A 25,868-nucleotide genomic window follows, 5' to 3' on the forward strand; every position below is an offset into this window, starting at 1 on the left:
CCTTAATAAGGCACTCGAGATCCTGAAGCCCTAAAACCCAGAGGCGGATGCACAGGGAGGAGACCATGTGAAGATGCAGGCAGAGAATGCGGTGATGCATCTACAAACCAAGGAAGGAATGCCCTGTTCCAGACGCTGGAAGAGGCAAGGTGTCCGCCAGCAGCCGTTGCCTGGGATTGTTCCCTGGAGGCCTCGGAGGAGGGGTGGCCCTGTCCACACCTTGACTCCAGACTTCTGGCCTCCAGAGCTGTGAGAACGTAAATATCTGTTGTTTAAGTCATCAGTTTGTGGCACTGTGTTGTGGCAGCTCTGGAAAACGGTGACAGAGTGTATGCACACCACTCCCACCTGGGGCGGGCGATGCTCTGGTTCAATAGCGTTACATGTCTGATATTTTCTTCTTGCATCCGTTTTCTGATTTGGAGTCATTCTTCTGAAGCTTCCTACACACAGAGAGTGTTAACGGCCACGCCAGCGGTGCTGAGGCCTCTCACAGTCAATACAGGACCAACGCCTTCCTAGGAGAACCAACGGGCAGGACCTTGCTGGAAGACGCGCAGAGAGTACCCGGTTCTCCCATTCCTCTCCGCTCTTGGCTAGATCGGGAACCACTGCTTGGATGAATGTCATCAAGGAAAATCCATTCATGGGTGGGGCTGAAATGGGCTATTTCCCTGACCCAGGCCACATTAGAAATGGAGTGGAAGTGCTGGGACAGGGAACAATCAGGTGACAAAGAATAAGGGGGTGGAGGAGAGGAGCCCCCACTGTCATCCCATGGAGCTCCCTGTGGCCACAGCCCTAGTTTCTTTGGGGATATTCACTTGCCCCACTCCAGTGCAGAGGTTTGGCTGAAGCTCCGCCTCCAGCCAGAAGAGTGAAATCATGTGAGGATGGCCTAAGCCAATCAGAGCTTCTCATTCCTAGCCACAGCGATTGGCTCAAGGGTTAGCACAGGACCTAAGCGGGAGCAATCAGAGGAGACCTCAGGATTTTGATTCAAGCCAGGCCAGGCAAAAGGTACCTGCTCTTTTCTGCTAGATTTCTACCTGTAAAGGTACCATCTGGGCCAGGCACGGTGGCTCACACTTGTAATCCCAGCACTTTGGGAGGCCAAGGTGGGTGGATCACTTGAGGTCAGGAGTTTGAGACCAGCCTGGCTAACATGGTGAAACCCTGTCTCTACTAAAAATACAAAAAAAAAAAAAAAAAAAAAAATAGCTGGGCGTGGTAGCGCTCACCTGTAGTCCCAGCTACTCAGGAGGCTGAGGCAGGAGAATCACTTGAACCCGGGAGGTGGAGGTTGCAGTGAGCCAAGATCATGCCACTGCACTCCAGCCTGGGAGATAGGGTGAGACTCTGTCTCAAAAAAAGAAAGAAAGATACAGTCTGGTAGCTGTCTGCAGCCATGGTAGGACAGGACAACTTGTCAGAGACTGTGATCGGCATGAAGAATGCTGAGCCAGGTGACGGAAAGTCGGAAATAACATAAAAGTACTGATTACTTCATTTGAGCCCTTGGATCCAGCCATCCTGGAAGCCAGGAAATCTCTTACTGTTCAGATATAGGAACCCCTAGATGTTTTCCCCCTTAATTCAGTTTGGGTCTGTTAACCAAAATCATCCTCTCAGATATAAGTGGCAATTTTGTTGGATATCTTCCCCAGCCCAGACCCATTGGTGCCACTCTTTCCACCAGCCTCTCAGCAAGGAGGACAAGAGGAGAAGCAGAAAAAAACGTATAAAAATGAAAAACAGTATGGGTGTGGTGGCTCACACCTGTAATCCCAGCACTTCTGGAGGCCGAGGCAGGCAGATCACTTGAGAGGAGTGTGAGACCAGCCTGGTCAACATGGTGAAACCCATCTCTACTAAAAATGCAAAGAATTAGCTGGGCATGGGATTCATGCCTGTAATCCCAGCTACTCAGGAGGTTGAGGCAGGAGAATTGCTTGAACCCGGGAGGCGGATGTTGCAGTGAGCCAAGATTGTGCCACTGCACTCCAGTCTGGATGACAGAGCAAGATTCTGTCTCAAAAAAAAAAAAAAGAAAAGAAAAACATAAAAATGTTGTCATTAGGCTCACAAAGCCTGGTCATGATTAATCCTCTAAGAGGAAGCTGAGTACTATAAGAAGACAATTCAAAATACACTGAGAGCAAGCAGCCTGGCTGAGTTTCAACTCAGATACATACACATTTGCTATTTAATATTTTTTGCTGCTATTTAATATTTTTCTCTTATCCTATTTTCTGCAACCATTTAAAAAATATTTCCAGGGGACCCTGCCCATATCCCCATGGCCAGTCTATATGTTGAGGTCTTGGCCTCAGCCGCACAGTTAAGTGGTGTCCATCACAGTCCTGTGGCGACAGGATTGGTCCAGGGATGGTCACATGGCTCAGCCTGGCTCAATGACAGAAAGCCCCAGGGTTTCTGATTGAGTGACGGCAGTGTCTCATTTCCGCTGGACTTGAACCTGGGGAGGTGTGGAGCCTCCAGGGGACTCCGTCTGGGGCTGCGAAGGCATCTACACGGTTGAAGGCAGAGCTGAGAGGTGCAGAGAAATTGACTTGTGAATCCACCTGTGCCTGAAGCCAACACTGCCCTAGACCTTTTATTGAAAAGACAGTTTCTTCCTTTACTTGTTAAGCCAATTTGAGGGTCTGAACTGTTCAACTACTGTACGCTCCTTGATAAAGATACGATGGGTTGGCGTAAAATGCTGTTGAGACCAAACCCTGGTTCTCAAATTCATTTTAGCAGAGGGGTCAAAGTGGGACAGAAATGATAGGATCTGGCAGGAGAAAAAACAAGCACAGAAGAACTGATTTCCAGAGCTTCATCTTCCCCGAGGCAAACCGGATATCCGGGTCTCAATCTGGACTGTATCCCGTGCTTCGTGAACCTGACCAGAAACTTTTCATCAATGCAGAGACCAGCTGCAAGGTCCCTGGGACTTAAAAACTTCCCCTTCCATTTAAGCATACCCACATGGAGCCCTATTTGGCTTAAGTAAAATCTGACTCATCAATAAATGGTCTCATGTTCCGTAAAAGTCTTTTATTAGAACAGGATATTATTTGTAGCTTAAATCAGAGGGTCGGAACAACCTGATCTTTTTTGGCCAGTTCTAGGCCAAGAAAGGTTGATCCATCAACCTCTCCTAGGAACGAATGTGTGGCATAGCTCCTACCAGTCAAAGGTTTTGATTCTGTGCTTCCCATAGAACTTTCTGTGATGATGGAAACGTCCTATATGTGTGCTGTCCAGTGTGGTAGACACCAGCCACACATGACTAATGAGCACCTGAGATGTGGCTAGAGTGACTGAGGAGCTGACATTTTCATTTTATTCCATTCTAACTAATTTAAATAGCCACACAGGGTTGGTAGCTGCCATACTGGGCAGCACAGCTATAGGTAAATCTTAATATCAGTCTGTGATGACAGCATGTTCCCACACTTGCCTGAGCCTGCTGGGAATCTGAGGCCATATGGGCTTGGTGATCAGGGAGAGCTGAGTTTGAATCCTGGCTCTGCTACTAATCAGCTGTGCGGCTTTGGGCCAGTCACTCAGCTTCTCTGGGCCTGAATTTCCTCATTTGTAAAATAGGACTTAGAGTCGTACCTGCCTCATACTTTGTAGAGTGATCTACTTAAACGCCAAACCAGAATGCCCTGCAGTGTCATGTTGCTCTGAGAGTAAAACAAAATTCTGAACACAGACTCCAAGGCCTTGGACAGCCTGGCCCTGCCTATTTCATCCATCTTAACATTTTCTCTTCCTCTTCTTCCTCCTTCATCCTGGCTGTTCTTTTGTTCCTTGGACATGCAAAGCCTGTTCATACCCCGGGGCCTTTGCACTTGCTGTTCTGTCTGCTTCGACAGCTCTTTCCCAAGCTCTTGGCATTTAGATCTCAGCTCACATGCTACCTCCCCAGAGAAGCTTCCACGATGGTTGACCATGAACTAGCCCTGTGAATTCTCTCCTCATCCCATTACCCTCTTGGTTTTCTCCATAGCATCTACAATATTTGAAATGAACTTGCTTTTATGTTTGTTTACTTATATACTTTCTATCTCTGCTATTACAGATAAATATGTGAAAGTGGGGTTCTGGCGCAGTTGGTTCATGACTGTAGTATCCCCAGAGCATGGTACGTGCTCAGTAAATATCCGTGAAGAGAATGAGGAAATCATAGCTTTGATGGAAGGATTATGACTGTCAAGACTACAGCTGTAAAACAGTATGTTAGTGGGTGTCAGGTCCACAAAGGCCCCAAATGTGCTTGCAGGGCTTTGCCTGGCCACTCGTGCTCCTAGGAGCCACCATAAGAATGTTCTTAAGGTGCTGCTGCCTTTTGCCACCAAAGCGAGACACACAGAGCCAACCCAAACCCAAAACAAACCTGGATCCCAGCCCACACAACCGGCGCACTGAGGCTGGGCTGCTCTACTTAACGCAGGGGCCCCGAGGGAGAAGCCAGTGCTTGCTGTTGTAAGTCACTGAGAGGTCAGGTCGTTTTGTTATGCAGCATTATCACAGCAATAGCTGCCTAATGCAAGTCTAGCCTTCCAGTGATTAAATAAAGACCCAAGCCCACTAGCCAATACAGTGTGGAGAACTTTCTGCTTTGAACAGCTCTCAGCTCTCAGCAGAGCTTAGTGAATATCGCAGCTGCCATGACCCCCGTTACCAGTGCTACCTGATAATTATTGAGCACTTACTATGTGCCAGGCATGTCACATGCCTTTTCTTTTTCAATCTTTGAGTAGCATGTATGCAATATGACTGTTAGGATCTCCATATGTGAGATAAGGACACTGAGGCTCAGAGAGGTTGACTTCCCCAAGATCACTCAGAAGGTAAGTGACAGAAAGACATAACAGGAGTCTGTCTGAGGCCAAAGGCAGTGGCCCTTTCTTCCAGACTAAGTCACCACACCAGGTACTTTCATGGCAATGAGCGTCCTCCCACAGGAGACTGGAGACCCTGTGGTGTCTGCTCGGCCTATGGCAGGACTTCTCAACCTCAGCATGATTGACCTTTGGGGTCAGATAATTCTTTGTTGTGAGGGCTGTCCTGGAATCGCAGGATGTATAACACTGTCCATAACTTCTAACCACTAGATGCCAGTAGCCTCTGCTCCAGGTGTGACAACCAAAAATGTCTCCAGACATTGCTAGATGTTCTCAGGGGGTTCAATCACCTCACAGAGAACCACTGGTCTAGGGCTGTCTGGGTAAGAGGAAGAGGTGACACAAAGGCATCGTCCTGCATGCTTGAGATGGATGACTGCATTCAAACTCACAACAGCCTTCTGGGGTAGTCCTAGGTCTTCCCCCATTTTGCAGATGAAAGAACTGAGGCTTAAAGCAGAATTTGTCAGTGGCAGACTTCAAGCTCTTAAACATGCCTTTTAAACTGCACTTTGAATCCCAGATGGAGGCATGCAGGTGCTAGAAGAGCCCCTCAAGGAAGGGTCCCTTTACAGCAGGGACCCCAAGTCCACTAAGAGGCCAAGGTAGGGCAATGTCGCCCAGCTTGGCTTGGAGCCCGGGACTTCTGGATTCCAGGAATTTCTTTGTTCTTTTTAATTTTCTTTCATCTAAGAACCAAATGGCTCTTGAGGATAAGAGACCTTCCAGGGTTTCTTCCAAAGCCCCTCAGTCATGACAAGTACAAATAGAAAACTCTCTTCTGCCTGTCCTGCTGCTTAGGGAGGGATGCCACCTGAAAGCAGTAATGCATCCTGTGGATACCCTAAAAACTTAGGGCTGTTGCCAAAGAACTTCACACTCTCAAGGACTCGGAGCCTGCAAAATCAATAGTAGCTTCAGCACAGAGAAAGTTCAGCGCTGACGGGGGCCCGAGCTCAGGGCAACTATCAGACTATTGGCTAAGCAAGGTTGCTCTCCATGTGCCGGAGCTAATGCAGGCACCTTTGGTCACTGGGGAAAAGCCAGGCCTGCTTGTTGCCCAAATGCATTATTTTTAGCTCTGCACTGGAATCCGTTAGCTGGAATCGTGCCCTGGAGGTCAAACAGGCTGCACTGGAAATTCAATAGATGAACTTTCTCTAACGATGCTTTAAATCTCAGCATCCCCACCCTGTCCTGGGCAGTGCCTAGCAACCCATGGCTGCAGGAGTCCTGCGGAAGGCACATGCAGGGCTGAGGACCAGGGTGGGGGCACCCAGGGGGCACAGGGTGGGGTATCGTGTGTCAGTGTCATTAGGGTGAGGGGATGTACATAGGGAGCTGTCCAAATAGGAGGTACAGCCAGGTGCAGGCATTAATAATCATTATTTTCCTTGCTAACTGACTCCAGTGTCCCCTCCTTGAGGACCACCCCATCCCCAGTAACTCCCACCCAAGCCCCTCTCCAGCACAGTGTCCTATTCACGGCACCCAACATCTCCGTAAGAGTCTCATGCATTTTCTTATTATCTGCTTCTCTCCATCGCTAGCATGCTGCTTCCTTGAGGGCAGGGACCGCTTTTGTTCTACTTATTGCTGTGTCCCCAATACCAGAATGGTACCTAGAAAATGGCCAGCATATCTGTGTTTAATAGATTGTCATGTGACCTGTGAAAAACACGGACTGGATATTGCTAAATCTATGACACCACTCTAAGAAAACCACTGCCAGGTATTCTGTGCCACGTCATCAACTGCAAGCAAGACACAACTTTATGTCAAAGATGTTTTAAAGCTTGGACCCCATAGATGAGATCCTCTATGATGGACACTTGGGCATTGCAAGTGCTTGTCCATATTGCATGTTTTTCTTCCTATTATTGTTCCTGGGGTTATTGTTGGGCAAGTCATGGCCCTTGGCCCTTCTCTAGGTGCTGCTCCTTCACCTCTTGAATGTGAATCAACAAAGAGGCCGACATCCAGGGTTCTCTCCCATTCAAATGTTATGACTCCTATTAACCTGCACATTGCAGACCAGACTCCTCGGCCCTTATTGTTCTTTTACACCGCACACTGGCCTGGCTTCATGTTCCAAGTGCTGCAAGGCAGGGATGTTCATGATGCATTGCAAGGTGAGAGAAGGAATCGGCAGAAATGCATAAGGATATGGCTCTATTTCTGTAAGACATACCGGGACTGCAAAGCCCTTATACGTGTGTGTTGAATTGTGTAGACACATGTGTGTGAGCGTGTGTATGTATGTGTGTAGATCTGCCAATAAGACAGTTTGTGGTTAACAAGAACAGTATGTATGATATCTTATTATTAAAAACTTATCTGTATATGTGGGTATATGTGTGTAAGAAATGATTACCAAAATGTTTACAATGATTCTCTAAGGGTGATGGGAGTAAAGGTAGTTCTTTCTTTCTTAGAGTTTTCTGGAGCAATTATTATTGTAGACAAATTTTGTACATTACTTATATAATCAGAAAAAGTACCCACTGAAGTATTTCAGGGTGATTAAAAAGCATACAAAAATAAACGAAACAAAATATATATGTATATCGTCACTTGTATAGATATCCTTGCTGAGAATGCAAATTTGAATCTAAATGAAGAAATATCAGGAAATCTTAAATGAGGAATATTTTATTTAAAAAGTTAAAAAAAAAAAGGACTGTATTCTCAAGAGTATTCTGTGTGTTAAAAGACAGGGCAATGCTCAGGACCTGCTTCAGCTTAAAGGAGACTAGAGTACGTGACAATTAAATGTGCATGTGAGCCTGGACTGCATCTTGTACTGCAGAAAAATACGCTCTTCCACAAGACACGGTTGGCCAACGGACAAAATTGGAAAACAGAATATGGATTAGATAATGTATTGTATCAACATTAAATTAACTGAAGTTGATGACTGTGGGTATGTAAAAGAATATTCTTATTCTTAGGAAATATACACTGAAGTAGTTAGAGTTAAAAGGCCTTGATATATGTAACTTACTCTGAAGTGGTTCAGCAACAAATCAATCAATCTATCTTTCTATCTATCTATCTATCTATCTATCTATCTATCTATCTATCTATCTATCTTCCTTCTATCTAAATCTACCATCTATCTAATCTGTTACTTATCTATCTAACCTATTACCTATCAATCAGCTATTAATCACCTATCCTATCTATCTCCCTTCTTCCATCTGTCCACCCATCCATCTATTCACCTATCCACCCATCCATCCATCTATCCATCTACCTGCCTACCTGTCTATCTGTCTATCTAGAGAATGGGAAGAGAGAGAGAGAGAGAGAGAGAGAGACTGAAGCTGTGAAAAAGCAAATGGGTAAATATTGACAACAGTAGAACCTCAGTAAAGGGTATATAGTATACTTTGTCCAGTCATTGCAACCTTTGAGATAAGTATGAAATTCCAAATAAAAAGTAAAATGTTAAGCAAAATTTGAACGTACAGAGACTATATAGCCTAATGGCCGAGAGCTTTTGGCCCTCTACGTAGAATCCCTTCTCTGCCATGTGCAAGTTGTGTGACCTCAGGCAGGTGGCCTCCATTTGCTGAGCCGCAGTTTTTTGTACTATAAGACAGAATTAATAATAGTGATAATGCAGATGTTATGAGTAGTAAATGAGTTGGCATGCAAAATAAAGTGTGGCATTTTAACTCTTCTGTTTGGCTGTGGGTCCTGAGAGGTTCACTTTCTTCATCTGTTTTTTCCTTACCAAAATCACAGAACCTTAAATGTGGTAGTTGGTTAATAAATGTTGGCTGAATGAAACTGAGGAAAAGAGGAAGAAAGAAAAGGAAGAAGGAAAGAATGAAGGAAAGAAAAAGGAAAAGCTAGAAAGCAAAATCATAAAACCCAAGTCCTCCTGCTGAACCTCAGCCTCCACATTTACACGATGGGTACTGTCCCATCTACACACATTCAAGTGCTTACATGGGCCAAGCAGATAATGGAAGTGGACCAAATATAAGGCAACTGTGACAAATCAGAAGGTGCCGTTGGGAGCTAAGCTATGAGGATGCAAATGCATTAGAATGATACAATGGACTTTGGGGGCTTGGGGGGAATTTTGGAGGTGGAGGGCAGGAGGTGAGGGATAAAAGACTACAAATATGGTACAGTGTATACTGCTTGGGTGATGAGTGCACCAAAAATCTCACAAATCACCATTAAAGAACTTAATCATGTAGCCAAATACCACCTGTACCCCAATCACTTATGGAAAAATGAAAAAATAAATAAAGGGCACCACACAGTGTCGCCAGGAGAGCACACTGTAGCTCTACCAGATCTGCTGGATTTTCCCAATAAGCCAGAGGGGAAACCCTCAGATATGACTTGTGAGAATGCAAAATGGTATAGCAACTTTGGAAAAAAGTTTGGCAGTTTCTCAAACATTAAATGTCAGGTTACCATATGACCAAGCCACTCTACTCCTCTGTATCTACTCAAGAGGAATGAAAATGTATGTCCACACAAAGGCATGAATGTGGATATGCATTGCAGCAGGATTCATAAATGGATGAAACATTTAAAAAGTGGAAACAACCCAACCAGGTGAATGGATGAACACAATATGGTATATCCATACAGTGGAGTATTATTCCGCAATAAAAGAAACAAACTACTGCCCCATGCTACCATGTACATGAGCTTCAAAAACATAATGCTAAGTGGAAAACGTCGACACAAAAGACCATGTATTGTATGATGCCATTCAGGGGAAATGCGCACAGCAGGCAAATCTATAGAGACAGAAACCAGCTTAGTGACTGCCAGGGGCCGGGGATGGGAATAGGGATTAACTGTGACAAAAATGTTCTAAAATCAGATCGTGGTGATGGTTGCCAAACTTTGCATAATTTACTAAAAATCACTGAATTGTACATTTGAAATGAGTTGCATCCAATTCTTACATTTTTAAGCAACACTGTGCATATCACACAAAATATACTTGTAAGCCTCCAGTCTTAATCCCTGATCTGCCTAATCAGAGGATTACATGAGATGACCAGAGTTGACTCTGAGTTATTAAGCCCTTACTATATGCTGGCTACTAGGTCATGTTCTCTGCTGCATTTATAAACCTGATTAATCCTCATGCTGATCTTTTGAATTAGGAACTATGCTTATCCTCATTTTACTAAGAAGGAGACTGAGTGCTGGATGGAACGCTATATGATTCACCCAAGGCTGCATAGCTTGAATGTGGCAAAGCCATGAGGAATTCTTTGGGAGACATTCTCCATGATATGCTTCCATTTCAGCACATTGTACAAACAGAGCACAGGCTATTTTTGTTCTGAAAGGTCTTTTCAAAGGTGTTTTATATAGTGAGCAGTCTTGGAAGACAGACAGTGCCTTCTTCTGGAGCAAAGGGCAGACACACTTAAGGTCCAGTATGATAAAGGCATTGTCTCTTTGGGGAGGTCAGGCAGGCTTCCTGCCTGTCTTAAGTCAGGTTGACCTGCTTTAACAGAATACCGTAAGTTGGGTGGCCTAAACAACACACAATTTATTTCTCACAGTTCCAAAGACTGGGAAGTCTGAGATCAGGATGCCAGGATGGTTGGGTTCTGCTGAGAGCCCTCCTGCCTTGCAGACTGCTGCCTTCTTGCTGTATCCTCACATAGTAGAGAGACAGCAAGCTCTGGTCTCTTTTCCTCTTCTTATAAGAGTGCTACTGCCATCATGGGGCTCCACCCTCATCGAAGCCTAATTACCTCCTAAAGGCCCTACCTCTAATACCATTGCATTGGGTGTTAAGGGCTTCCACATATGAATTCAGGGTGGGACACAAACATATAGCCCATGATGAAAGATGCACGTTCTCTAAGGCCAGGATTCCTCTCCTGAAACCTGATCCACTACATGTGCAAGTGTCACTGGCCTCTTCTGCATAACCCGGTGGGAACTGAAGCCCAGGCAACTGGTGCAGAAAGATGCTGACACAGTGACTGTCCTTTGTCTCTGACCTCGGGGTCTTGTGTCTTCTGCCAGCATCCACAAAACTGTGACAGTTTGATTTGCCAGTTTACACTAGGGTGCAATCTCAGAGCCTTCAGAATTCTTGACAGAACTCTGAACTGCCTAAATCCAAAACGTCATGGGCCTGCTGCAGACTAGGCATGGATTAAATGTCAATTCCCTCCCCCTCTTCTCTCCATGGCATTCTGAGCTGTACCCAATTAGCACTGCGAGTATCATTGATCTCATCAGACCCAAGGCCACAGCCAAGCCTGGGTCCTACGGACTGTGCTCAAGTATACTGAGCCTGCCTGCTCTGATGTCCTCACCCAGCTTCTGCTGACTCAAGATTTCACATTGCTTTGTCAACAGCCAGGGGTATCAACTCTGGATTCATTTCAGGAGGCAATTTTCTGTTTGAATACATTGATTTCCCTAAAGATACTGATTATAATTCCTGGAGATATTAGTAATAGACTCCATGTCGAAATTGTCTTAAGAGTAGCTAAGGATTGCTATGTATACAGCTGGGATAAATTTTGGGTTTTTTTCCCTCTTGGTTTTTGTAGGCTGAAAGATAGGTTCTTTACCTCTAGAAAAGTTATCAGTACTGGAGGTGTCCTATCAACACGTTACATTCATCAAGGGTTCTGGCTTTTAGGGGGCTTGCAAATCAGTGACAATGACCAACAAGGAGCTGTGCTGTCCACTGTGGGAGCCACAAGCCACACACGGCTATGAAGCACTGGAAATGGGGCTGGTTTCGATTTCAGTGTGCTGTTAGTATAACACACACACTGGATTTCAAAGACTTAGTGTAAAAAAAAGTAAAGTATTTCATTATTAATGTTTATATTGATTACATGTAGAAATGGTAATGTAATATAATGGGTTAGACACGATGCATTACTACAACTAAATTCAACTTTTCTTAAAACTTTTTTTGAATGTGGCTATTAGAAAATTTAAAATTTCATATGTGGCTCAGGCCGGGCGCAGTAGCTCATGCCTGTAATCCCAGTACTTTGGGAGGCCGAGGTGGGTGGATCACTAGGTCAGGAGATCGAGACCACAGTAAAACCCCATCTCTACTAATAACATAAAAAATTAGCTGGGCACGGTGGTGGGCACCTGTAATCCCAGCTACTTGGGAGGCTGAGGCAGGAGAATGGCGTGAACCTGGGAGGCAGAGCTTGCAGTGAGCCCAGATCACGCCACTTCCCTCCAGCCTGGGTGACAGAACGAGACTCTGTCTCACAAAAAAAAAAAAAAAAAATTCGTATGTGGTTCACATTGTGTTTTCATTGGACAGCGTGGTTTAGAACTTCATCCCCCTTTTCCTCTTCCTCCCATGGGCCTTGTTGTCTTTCTGTTAAAGCAGTCTGGATTCAAGGCCACCACCAGCCCATATATCACTTTTGGGTAAATTAGGGAAAAAAGCCCTTCCTTGAGATACTACCTCCAACAGTCAGAAGGATCGTCATAGTATACAGATGTTGCTGGAATGTTTACTGCCACCTATTGGAGTGGACTGTCTAGAATGGTGGTCTGTTGCTTGTTCTGAGGGTGGGGTTTGCAGAGAAGTATTTTTCCATGTCATTTCTCCATCTCAACAGTTTGTTAACTTCTCTTCTACTCAGACATGGAGTTTTAAACACCAGAGAGAAGGCTGGTTGCTATCCGTCAGACTCTATTTGAGGGAAACAAAAATCACTACCTGCATGTTTTTTTTCATATTTGTTTTTTTTCCTGGATGTGTTTCCAGGGATTACAGAAAAATACAGAGAGAGACCAAATGCTTTATTTCTGGCTTGGTAAAGCCCTCGCATTGCCTTATTCTTTAAGCAAGCATTGTGTGTAGCATCATGACTAATGATGGGAAACACCAGGAATTGCAGTTCTTCCTCCACAAAACTTAAGACTCTAGAGCACACATTACTCTAGGCAAGCCGTTTCTGGGAAGAGCAAAATGCTGGATATTTTAGACTGTCTAAGCCATATAGTTTCTGTCAATTACTCAATTCTCCTGTGGTAGCCCCCAAAGCAGCTACAGGCAAAATGGAAGTGAATTTGAGTGGCTGTGTCCCAGTAAAACTTTATTTACAAAATAGGCAGTGATTAGGTTTGGCCCATGGCTCACGGTGTGCAACCCCTACTCTAGAAGGGTGCTTTTAAACAGTTACCCTATCGGCCAACCCACAGTGCAAATATATTTTGTTTTTTATTTTTTTGCCCATTAAAAAAATTAGAATTTGTTGCTAACCTTGAAAAACAAGGTTGTTGTTGATTTTTTTAACCAGAAATCTAGATTTTCCATCCTTTTGGAGACATAAAATACTGAAATCCCACTATCTCATGACCGCAACTGGTTATAGCAATTCCCTTGCTGGGAAAGACAAAGAGCAGAATCTTGGCTGCCCTTCTAGAATAGGCAGAACCAATTTACCGCTTCACTTATTGAAGTCACCTGCTTAGCTACAGTAGGCATTCAGGTTTTGACCCATAGTCCAAAGCACCACTGATGGTCTATCAAGGGATGAGTGGGTAAAGAGAATGTGGAAGACTGTTCAACCTTAAAAAAATAAAGAAATCCTATTACTTGTTAGAACATGGACGAACCTACAGGACATCATGTTAAGTGAAGTAAGCAGGGCACAGAAAGACAAACACTGCATGATCTCACATACATGTGGAATCTAGTGAAGTTGAACTGATAGGAGCAGAGAGAGAATGGCAGTTACCAGGGGATGGGTAAAGGGACAGTTGTGCAGATATTGGTCAAAAGATACAAAATATCAGTTAGACAGGAGAAGGAATATGTTCAAGAGATTTTTTGGTACAATATGTTAAATTTAGTTACTAATAATTATATATATATATATTTCGAGATGGAGTCTCGCTCTGCCACCCAGGCTGGAGTGCAGCGGCACGATCTTGGCTCACTGCAACCTCTGCCTCCTGGGTTCAAGTGATTCTCCTGCCTCAGCCTCCCAAGTAGCTGGGACTACAGGTACACACAACCATGCCCAGCTAATTTTTGTATTTTTAGTAGAGATGGGGTTTCACCATGTTGGCCAGGCTGGTCTAGAACTCCTGACCTCAGGTGATCCGCCCACCTCAGCCTCCTAAAGCGTAATAATATATTCTTGAAAATTGCTAAGAGAGTAGATTAAGTTCTCATCATACAAAAAAGATAAGTATGTGAGATGTGCAGTTATGCATATGTTAATTATTAGGTTGGTACAAAAGTAATTGTGGATTCCGCCATTTAAAAGTAATGGCAAGAACCATAATTACTTTTGCACTGGCCTAATAGCTCAATTTAGCCATTCCATAATGTATACGTATTTTAAAATAATATGTTGTGCATTATATAGGTATATGCACACACACAATTTTTAATTGTCAAATAAAGGAAGAAAGACAGGAATGAACCAAAAACCCTAGCCAGGTTGGCATGATGCGAAAACAAAGAGATGGCAGTGGACAGGTTGAGTGGATCAGCTGGAAGTGTGTTGCACGTAAGTCTCTGTATGGTTGAACCTCATGTATTTCAGTCTAAATGTCCCTAGCAAATGGGATGTCCAGGTGAAGTTCCCACCGGTTCCATCCAGCTGGCTGTGGAATGACTTACTTTGATAACATCCTCGTCTGTGGACTTGCACTCCACCGATTCTGAGATGTCCATCACGGCACTGTTCTCCTCCACAGACACCACCTTGATAGGCATGGCAACTGTCTTTCCTGTGAGTATGGCAGTGTTCAGAATTTCAGTGTCCTGCCAAAGAGAATCAAACACACTGGGTTAAGGGAGATATTCCATTCTGTTGGGAACTGGACAATTCTAGGGGGAACCTCCCGGGGTGAACACCAGGCTGTCCTTGTTTGTACAAGACACACTGTACCATTTACACACTGTACCAGGACTTGGAATAAAGGGATATTCTTTGGAACAATTTACCAAAAATGTTCAACAGTTTACTTTTATTTATGATCATATTCCTAGTTTTCAACAACAATCAAAAAGTATTTATTCTTTTTCTTTATTGCAGAGACCAAGTAGAAGTAACACATCAGTTAGGTTTGGTTGTAAGCAACAGAAACTAACCCTGGGTAGCTTGAGCAAGCACAGTAGGTTGAATAATGCTTTACTCTCACCCCCTGCAAAAGATATCCATGCTCTAATCTCCGGGATCTGTGAATATATTACCTTACATGATAAAAGGGACATTGCAACTGTGATTGAATTAGGATCTTAAGATGGAAGAATTATCCTGGATTATCTAGGTGGATCCAGTCATCCTAAAGTCCCTATAAGAGGGAGCCATGAAGGTCAGAGGAAGAGGAGGAGATGTTGCAGTAGAAGCAGAGGTCAGGGTGATATGGCCGTGAGCCAAGAAATGTGAACAGTCTCTAGAAGCAAGCTGGAGAAGGCAAGGAACAGATTTTCTCTGAGAGCTTCCAGAAGGAGTGCAGCACCGCCAACATCTTAACTTTAGCCCCTTAAGACTCACTTCAGACTTCTGTCCTCCAGAACTGTAGGATAATACATTTGTGTTAATGTGTCACAGCAGCATCAGGAAACTAACACAGATCCTTATAGGCTAGATCCCGGATTGCTCCCAGCAACAAAGGAAGAGCTGAAGAAGGCTTTGCAAAATCCAGATCACCTTCAAGGATACTAAAAGCAGGGAATAATGGGCAGTGTCTCCCAAATAAGGTGGAATGAATGTCTTCAACCATTACTTTCTTTTTCTTTCTTTTTTTTTTTTTTTACTTTATATATAAGGGAAATTTATTGGCTCATGTAACTGAAATGCCTATAGCATGGGATATGATTGTGTCCAGAGGGCCAAACAATGTCTTATATGCTGTCAGTTTTCTTGACATCTTTTTTCCCCCTTCATCTCCCCTTCCCCCATCTTCAACCATTTCTATTCTTTTTTTTTTTTGAGATGGGGTCTCACTATGTTGCCCAGGCTGGTCTTGAACTCCTGGCCTCAAGCAATCCTCCCACCTTGGCCTACCAAAGTGCTGGGAAAATAGGCAAGTGTCACCATGCCCAGATAATTTTAATTTTTTACTTTTCTTATAGAGACAGGATCTTGCTATGTTGTCCAGGCTGGTCTTGAACTCCTAGCTTCAAGCGATCTTCCTGCCTCAGTCTCCCGAAGTGCTGGGATTACAGGCATGGGCTGCCATGCTTGGCACCTTCATTTTTTAAAAAAGGAAGCCTAAAGCAACGCAGAGTGCCTTCCTCTGTTGCTCCACGGAAGCCCATTCCATCACAGCCAGTGGGGACTTTGATTTATCCTGCTCAGATGACTTCATGCAAAACTATTAGTGTCACACCTCTCATGTATGTTGTGATTTGCCAGGTGATGAAGAAAATACCTTTTATTTGATTTTGTAGGATACTACGTGATTGCCTTTTTATAATTCTTTTCTTTATGGACAGATGAAAATGAAAAAGGGCCTTTGGCTTTGGGACATCTAATGATGCCAGTCTCTCGCAAAGTCCCTCTCCAGAAACCCTGCTCTGGTGTGAAGCAGGAGATGGAAAAAGATTTTCTCCGTTCTTTCTCCAGGGAAGCAATTGACACAGAAATGACCTTTTGCATTAAACAAGAGCGCGGCTGAAAGAGTTATGAGTTTTAAGTAGAGCCTCGGCCTCTCTCTGACGCTTTTGCATCAGCCAGCAGTTACGTCACCCTCGGCCGTGTCTTCTCCTGGGTCCATGGGATTCCTGGAGCTGGGCTGCAATCCGGGCAGCTTGCACAATGTCTATTACGGAGGCTAAGAGTACTTTAGAAATTCCCCAGGTCTATTTTCAGGTTCATTACAGGTAACGTGCTCAGAGTTCAGTCTTTACATTTTCTCTCGCAGAATGATCTTTGGCTAATGGCTTCATTAAAGCAGTACATTCCCTCATGGATTGTGATTAGTTTTCTAACGGTTGTTGCAATTGCACACACACACGCACACACACACACACGTTCACACACTCTACCTAACACTCCCTATCCCTAAACTGCACTTCACCAAAATTAAGATGGGTTGGACATATATGTCTATGTGTATGTATATATCTATATCTATATATATATGTATTTTTTTTTTTTTTTGAGACGGAGTCTCGCTCTGTCATCCAATCTGGAGTGCAGTGGTGCAATCTCGGCTCACTGCAAGCTCTGCCTCCCGGGTTTACGCCATTCTCCTGCCTCAGCCTCCAGAGTAGCTGGGACTACAGGCGCCCGCCACCACGCCCAGCTAATTTTTTGTATTTTTAGTAGAGACGGGGTTTCACCGTGTTAGCCAGGATGGTCTCCATCTCCTGACCTCATCATCTGCCCACCTCAGACATATATATTTTCCACTGACCAACATCAATTTCAGGAGCAGAGAATTAATAGTCATAGAAATAAGAAATGATAAAAGGAAACTTTGGCCTCCAGAATAAACTGGCTGTGACAAGGAGGAAGTTCCCTGTATTTAAGATCACTCTTCTGACTGGTAGTTTGGTGTCTATGATGTGGTGGGCCCTGGAGTCTGGACCCCTGGATTCCGCTCCTTGCTTTTCCATTAACTTCCTGTGCAATCCTGATCACATATCATATCTCTTGGAATCTTTGTTTCCTCATTTTACAAATTAGCAGAGGTTGGGCTATGTCATCTATCTTTTCGACTGTTGAATCCTGGACTGTCTTAGTCCATTCAGGCTGCTATAAGAAAATACCATAGACTGGGTATCTTCTAAACAGCAGAAATTTGTTTCTCACAGTTCTGGAGGCTGGGAAGTCCAAGTGCAAGATTCAGTGCCTTGTGAAGGCAAAGAGAAAAAAATGTGTGTGTGCCTGTGTATGAGTGCCTGTGAATGTGTGTGCGCCTGTGTGTGTGAGTGCCTGTGTGTTTATGGGTACATGTGCCTGTGAATGTGTGCGTGTCTGTGTGTGTGAGTGCCTGTGTGTTTATGGGTACATGTGCCTGTGTGTATGTGTGTGTGTGCCTGTGTTTGTGTATGAGTGCCTATAAATGTGTGCCTGTGAATGTGTGCGTGCCTGTGTGTGTGTGTCTGTGTGTTTATGGGTACATGTGCCTGTGTGTATGTGTGTGTGCCTGTGTTTGTGTATGAGTGCCTGTGAATGTGTGTGTGCCTGTGTGTGTGAGTGCCTGTGAATGTGTGTGTGCCTGTATGTGTATGTGTGAGTGCCTGGTGTTTATGGGTACATGTGCCTGGGGGTGTGTGTGTGTGTGCACGCCTGTGTTTGGGTATGTGTGAGTGTTTGGGTATGTGTGAGTGCCTGTGTGCATAGGGGTGCACATGCCTGTGTGTGTGTGCGCCTGTATTTGTGAGCCTGTGTTTGTGTATGTGTGAGTGCCTGTGTGCATATGGGTACCTGTGCCTCTGTGTGTGTGTATGCCTATGTTTGTGTGTGTGTGAGTGCCTGTGTGTATGGATACATGTGCCTGTGTGTGAGTGCCTGTATTTATGTATGTGTGAGTGCCTATGTTTGTGTGTGTGTGCGCACCTGTGTTTGTGTATGTGTCTGTGTGCACGTGGGTACATGTGCCTATTTGTGTGCCTCTGTGTATGTGTGAGTGCCTGTGTGTGCCTGTGCCTGTGTTTGTGTATGTGCGAGTGCCTATGTGTGTGCATGCCTGTGTGTATATGTATGAGTGTCTGCTTACATATGGGTGCATGTGCCTGTGTGTGTGTGCCTGTATTTGTGTGTGTGTGCCTGTATTTTTGTATGTGTGAGTGCCTGTGTGTGCACCTGTTTGTGTATGTGTGAGTGTGTGCATATGGGTACATGTGCCTATGTGTGTATGTGTGTGCCTATGCTTGTGTGTGTGAGTGCCTGTGTGTGCCTGTGTATGTGTGAGTGCCTGTGTTTGTGTATGTGCGGGTGCTTATGTGTGTGTGTTCCTGTGTGTGTGAGTGCCTGTGTGCCTATGGGTGCATGTGCCTGTGTTTATTGCGAGTGCCTGTGTGTGAATGATATTGACGTGGTAGGCCTGCAGAGTTCTTTGCATCTGGTTGCACCTCTCAAATACCTTTTTAGTTGAGGCCAATTCACAGCAATATACCTAGCACACTATTTACGTGTATACAATTGTTCTGTCTTCTGAAACCCACCTAAACCCCCACTGGACCAAGAAGAACACATCATGTGCGTGGCAGGCTGGGGGTGGATGCCACTTCCCGTTATGCTGCCGCTTGGCACTGCTCGAAGAAGGCCTGCACTGGCAGCTGCCTCTCCTCTGGCCCCCTCCGGCTCTGACAAGTTCAGCCTCGCAGAAGGCAGCTGCTTCCTGAAAGCGCACAGGTGTACGATTCCTGCCGACCCCGGGAGGTATTAGAGACTGCTTAGCAACACTGTCTCAAGGCCTCAGAACACGACAGAGGCAGAACTATGACTTGGAAGCTTTCTGTATTATTAAATGTTTCTTCTCTCCTTTTACCCTGCTCTGAAGCCCTCCACCCGCCTCCATCACGAATCAGAGAACTGTTCTGTTTTGCTGAAAATAATCAATAAGGTAGGGTTCTTTAAATGATGGTCATTTCAAATTTGAAAAAAGCCCGAGGCTTCTGAGAAAACACATTTTTGTTGTTTGATTTACCCTCATAAATGTAAATTAGTTTGGCCATTTTCTAGGTGAATTGTATTTTTAACTTTTAAATAAATAAGAACATGGAATTACTTCTGGAATGACTTCATGGAGTTACTTCTGTGTATGGGTACGTGTGCCTGTGCGCATGTGTGTGCCTGTGCGCGTGTGTGTGCCTGTGTGAGTGCCTGCGTGAGTGCCTGCGTGCGTGCGTGTGGGTGTGTGTGCCTGTGTGTACGTGTGTGTGCCTGTGTGAGTGCCTGCGTGCGTGCGTGTGCCTGTGCGCATGTGTGTGTGCCTGTGTGAGTGCATGTGTGTGTGCCTGTGTGAGTGCCTGCGTGCGTGCGTGTGGGTGTGAGTGCCTGTATGTGTGTGTGCCTGTGTGAGTGCCTGCGTGCATGCATGTGGGTGTGTGTGCCTGTGTGTATATGTGTGTGCCTGTGTGAGTGCCTGCGTGCGTGTGCCTGTATGTGTGAGTGCCTGTGTGTGCATGATATCAATGTGGCAGGCTTACAGAGTAGGCACTCGCACATATACAAACACAAGCACACACACATAGACACACACACACGCGTACACGCAGGCACATGTACCTATACATAGAAGTAATTTCCTGAAGTCATTCCAGAAGTAAATCCATGTTCCTTAACACGGAAGTGTTAAGAAGACTCAGAAGCGTGAATGGACTCAAATATGTTAGGGGAGTTCGACTGACTGGCCACGGAGACGGAGGATTTGTCCCAGGAATGGGTGTAAAATGCCCCACTTCGAATGTCCCCCAAGGGTTCTCCTGCAGAGTAGAAAAGAGTGAGGAAATGTATTACGTCCACACGATGGAAGACTATTCAGCCACAAAAAGGAATGCACGCGTGTGAGAACACGGATGGATCATGAACATGTTGTGTGAAGTGAAACAAGGCCAACACAAAAGCCCCATATTACACGGTCCTACTCATATGAAATGTCCAGACCAGGCAGATCCACAGACAGAACGTGCATTAGTGGTGGTCAGGGGCTGCAGGGATGGGGAAGGGAAGTGACTGGTAACGGGTACGGGATTTGGGGATTTCCTTTAGTGGTGATGAAAGTGTTTTGAAATTAGATAGGGATGATGGTTCACAACCTTGCGAACACTAAGAACCACTGACCTGTATATTTTAAAACAGTACATTTTATGGCATGAGAATTATATCTCTATAAAAAAGAAAGCAAAGAGTGTGGGATGGGGCTGGAGCCATGGAGAGGCCACATCAGGCTCAGATCCGGCTTTCGATTCTGGGCTCCTGCCTGGCCTCAGACAAGCCAATGATCTATCCACCCACAGCTGACTGACCCTGGAAATGGGACTAAGAACAGACACATTCGTGGCTCAGAGACCAGACGTCTGCCTAGTAAAGCAACTTTGGGGGTTTAAATTTCATGAGGGTCTGGAGAAAGGGTGAGCTTAATCTAAAATGTCCCAGAGAGCAGCAAACAACCTCTCTCAATCCATGTGGCTAGGAGTCAAGAAGAGGTAGTAGTTAATAAAAAGGAAAAAAGAAGCCAGGCCACATCTGAGGAGCTCTTGGCATGTGCTAGGTGTTGCTACTATTCTCACCGCTACCCCAAACCCATGAAGCGGGTAGCTGTGTTATCCTTAGTCTGTGGATGGGGAAACTGAGGCATGGAGCTGAGTGACTGACTTGTCTGGGGGCACAGCCCATACATGACTCAGCCACATTTGAACGTCCAGCCCAGGGCAGGGGCATATGTTCTTGACCACAGCTTCTCGGCAGGTCAAGAGCAAGGACCTGAGAGAGAACTGCCTTAAATCTTGGCTCTGCCCTTTTCTTGCTATTATTTAAATGCTCCAAGCATCAGATTCCTTGACTGTGAACTCCCGGAATAATTAGGGTTGTTGTGAAGATTAAATCAGATGATGTTTATGGATTGCCTGTCAGGGTTTGGAACAAAGTCCAAGTTGACTCAAAGGGCACCTATTAAACATAAATGTGAAGTGTCTCGTATGAGGCAATTGGTGGCTGGAGGAAGGCCAAATTCACCCACTTCAATCTCTCTTTCTCTCTGAAAATTGGGGCTGTGCAGGGGGAGGAATAGAAAATAAAATAAAAACAGGTCAAACACATAGCAGACATCCAAACACATTTAAAATGTATTTATGTTAGCACTTGTTGTATTCATTTCAGATTTTTTTTCTTTTACAAAAGAGAAAAAACATGGCTGTTAACTTTAAAATCTCCTCTTGTCATTTTTCCAGTCCTGACCCTCAATTTCCCTCCCTAGAGGCAATCACTGTCAGGATTTGGCATGTATCTTTCCAGTTTGTGATTCTTAGGCTTTTACCAAATATCCATATTTATGTAAAGAAAATACGGTATTGTCTTTTACTTTTATGTTTTATACAAAAGCACGTTTTACATAGTTTATGTAAATATATCATACTGTACTTTCATCAACTTATGTTTTGTTTTTCAAAACACTCAGCATTATGTTTTTATGATCTATCCCTGTTTGTATAGCTGGAGCAGTTATTCCTATTTAGATCCATATTTACATACTGATTGAATTCATTTGTCTCAAAACTGACTAAATTCCATTGTGTGCCTTTTCTATATTTTACTTTTCCATTCTCTTACCCATGGAAACTTACAGTGTTTCAAATTCTTTGCCTTTGCAAATAACTGAATCTCTCCACGTGCATATGTATCCAGGGTTTTTTTTTTTAGCATCTTCTCATCCTAGAAGTGAAATTGCTGGGTTGAGAGTGTACACATTTTCCTCTTTGATCCTGCTATTTGGTGCTTCAAAGCGGTTGTCATCATACACTCTGAGCAGCAGCGTGGGAGGCCTTCCTTCCCTGAGGCCCTGGCACACCCCCGTGATTATGTATCCCTTGGCCAGGTGATGGTTCCAGCTGGTCAGTTAAACATTAACCTAGCTGTTGCTGTGATGGGATTTTGTACATGTGACTAATGCTCATAACCAGCTGACTTTATTTATAAAGGAAGTTATCCTGCATAATCTGGGTGGGCCTGGTCCAATCGGTTTGAAAGGCATTTAGAAGCAGAGCTGAGGCTTCCCTGAACAGGAAGAAATCTTGCCTGTGGACAGCACTTCAGTTTGTGCCCCAAAGATCCAGGCTGCCCTTCATGACAGTTTGTCCATGACACATAGCTATATCTGTCTGTCTATCTAGCCTATCAATCATCTGTCTGTCTATTTATGTGTCTATCATCTATCCAATCTATCTTCTATCATCTATCTAATCTGTTATCTATCTAATCTGTCATCTATGTATTATCTATCTTATCTCTCACTATCTAATCTATCATCTATCTTCTATCTATGTCCTATCTATCTATCTATCTATCTATCTATCTATCATCTATCTATCTATCTATCTATCTATCTATCTATCTATCGATCTATCTATCTATGTATCTACCTACCTACCTACCTATCTCCTCATCTTGTTTCTCTGGTGAAACCTGCTGTCTTACTAGCCTCTTTATTTTAGGTATTTTGGTGGGTAGGGTACCATTTACTTCCTATTACTGTAATAACTGTGCCTGGCTCATGGTGGCCGTGGAGGTTCAGGGCTTGTGGACTGCAGAGACCTGAGAGCGCTAAGGCCTGGCTTTGGGCCAGTCCACAATGCCAAGATCATGGGCACATGGGCAAATGGGGCTTGGCAAGCCACTTTCTTCCTTGAGGAAGCTGATCCCCATCCTTGAACTATATGCTTGGAAAGTGACTGCATAAAGTGTCTGGGAACCACAAACGACAAGTGGGAATCCCATAGAGAAAGCAGGAATTAGCCTGCCTCACACTTTGCTATGAAAATTTGGCCCTTCTAAGTGGATCTAAGTGGATTTAAGGGGCTTTTATAACCGTGCAGGTTAAACTGGTTGCCCGCACGTCTCAAAGGAGACCCTGCAGGAACTCCCAGTGGTTGTGCCCAGACCTTACATTCTCATTCCCAAGTTTAATTTCTGGGAAGAAACTTCTCCTATAGAACTGGCTATTTTAAAGAAAGTTATAAGTCATCCCACTTTTGAGCACCAGAATCAGAGAGGAAAGGGGTTCCTCAGCCCACCTGGACGAGGAGGAATGTCTTGCCCAGGGCCACACAGCTGGACAGTGACACCATCTTGCTTTTATTTCTTTTATCCACCACACCTGCCACCTCTCTCAAGCGTGTTTCCTCTGAGGTGGAGCAGACCTTTGGTGGCGACAGCAGCATGCGTTACGCGCCAGATTCTCTTTAAGCACTTCGTGTGTCCCAGCTCCCTGAACCCTTGGAGGGAGACTCTCTTCTCACCCTGATTGGAAGCGTGAACAGACGAAGTCAAGAATGCCAACTAACTCACTCAAACTCACAAAGCCAGCAGCGGGGTGGAGCTGAGATATGAACCCCAAGTGAGAGGTCTGGCCCCTGGTTCTTACTCTTTGCACAAGACAACCCTCTAGAAAACAAGCCCACCCGTGGAGGGTGTGGGAGTGGACAGGTGGCCCTGAGGACCGGTCTCGCCCTGGACTGGAGAAGCCACTGGACAGTGGGACGTGGACATTTTTTATTTCTCTCCAGACCCATTCTGACATTGGTGACTCTTAAATCTATCTATCCAATCCGTCTTCAACCATCTATCCAAGGACACTTAAATTTAAGGACACTTAAGGACGCTTAATCCAAGTGTCCTTCGTTCCATCTACAGCCAGGGAAGCAGTCCGTTCCTGTGAGCGCTTCCCAAATCCATGGATTTTCTTCCCCGCCACCTGTCTCTGAGGGAGGAATAACTGGGCGAATGCTCCCCCTCCACACGTACAGGCGTCCACAGAGCCCAGGGTGTCTCGCTTGGTCTCCTCTGGGGGCTTGCGGAGCTGACTGCAGACCAAAAGTTTCACATTTTCCTTGACGAAGGCAACTAATAGGGAAATCTACTATTCACCAATTCAAAGTAGATGCTGAGAACAGAGATGGCAACCATGAGCTGCTTTTCAGAATGAAAAGGAAGATGGATTGAATTTCTGTGGGGAGAGCAGGTGTCTGTGATGGCTTCATAGACGTCTTTCACGTCCCATTAGATTTTGCAGACTGATGAATAAGACACAGGAGCCAATTCCTGCCCATAGCAAGTTCTTATGTAAATCTGTTAGCCAAGAATGATTTTTACATTTTCAAGGCTTTTTAAAAAAAGAAAGAAAAACAATATGCAACAGAGACTATGTGTTCTGCAAAGCTGAAAATATTTACTATCTAACCCTTTATAGAAAAACGTCGCTGATCCCTGAACAAGGTCATTTTTCCAACAGGAGGGGCGCTCTTTGCTCCAAAGGCCTCTTTTAGTCTTCGAGTTTCAGGCCATTCTCTCTGGCAGAGCCATGGAGTCATCCTCCTTTTGCAGAAGCTAACTCCTGTCCTTCCTGCTTTCTCCTCTTCAGTGGTTACAGACTCTGATCCACCATGCTTCCAGTGCGACTTCAACAGCAGCGTGATGGCCTCCTCCATAGAAGCCTGCACTCTTTGCTCAACTTGGCATACATTTGCATCTTGATCATTTGCATTGCATGTTTGGACCTATGAGGAATCTTGCACTAAACCAGAGGGGCTCATGTTAAATAGGAAGGGAGATTTGAATTGGGGAGAACTTTATAAGGGGTTGATCATTTACAATTGTGATGATTTTTGTGTTATTGAAAGCATCTGGTTCCCTGCACGTGCTTTTAGCTCAAGGAAGGTGACTGTAAACACTTGAATAACAAGAGTTCCCTAAAACTGGCCTTTCCGGACTTAACCATAGCAGATAACATTACCACACTGCCTGCTCCAAAGGAAAAGTATATGAACAGGAAAAAAAAAAAAGATCATGTCTTCCTCTATCTCAGCGGAAGTGCAGTTGGTCGGGGGAAACATCCCAGCAGGTTAGGAGGATGCTGGAGACGGCGGGAAGGCACACTGCTCACACGGCAGGTTCTGGGGAGATAGCTCACACGGCAGGTTCTGGGGAGATAGCTCACACGGCAGGTTCTGGGGAGATAGCTAGGTTCTGGGGAGATAGCTCACACGGCAGGTTCTGGGGAGATAGCTTACACGGGAGGTTCTGGGGAGATAGCTCACATGGCCGGTCCTAGGGGGATGAAAGGTCCAGTTTTGAAACTGGAACCCAGAAAAGACGGTCCAGCTGTCAGCATTCAGAGGGCAGCGACCATCGTGGCTTCATGAGTTCAAACTAAAAAGGTGCCTGCCTTGTGGTCTCCATGGGAGCTGCGTTCCTGCTCCTGCCTTGTTGGAGCTTTGCTTTCCTCATCTGTGAAATGGGGATAATCCCACTTTCCTCTAGGGTT

General features: G+C 44.8%; 1 protein-coding gene across 2 annotated transcripts in view; it reads right to left on the reverse strand.

Annotated features, from left to right (window-relative positions):
• Positions 1–25,868, reverse strand: part of TMEM132C (transmembrane protein 132C) — a 447,107-nt gene that overhangs the window by 24,660 nt on the left and 396,579 nt on the right. For both annotated transcript variants that reach the window (XM_032168291.2, XM_058425648.1), the window contains exon 5: positions 14,548–14,691. In XM_032168291.2, coding sequence (XP_032024182.1) covers positions 14,548–14,691 — 144 coding nt within the window. The remainder of the gene's footprint in view (positions 1–14,547; positions 14,692–25,868) is intronic.

This window comes from Hylobates moloch, unplaced genomic scaffold, assembly GCF_009828535.3.
Source record: "Hylobates moloch isolate HMO894 unplaced genomic scaffold, HMol_V3 SCAFFOLD_12, whole genome shotgun sequence".
Lineage (NCBI taxonomy): Eukaryota > Metazoa > Chordata > Mammalia > Primates > Hylobatidae > Hylobates > Hylobates moloch.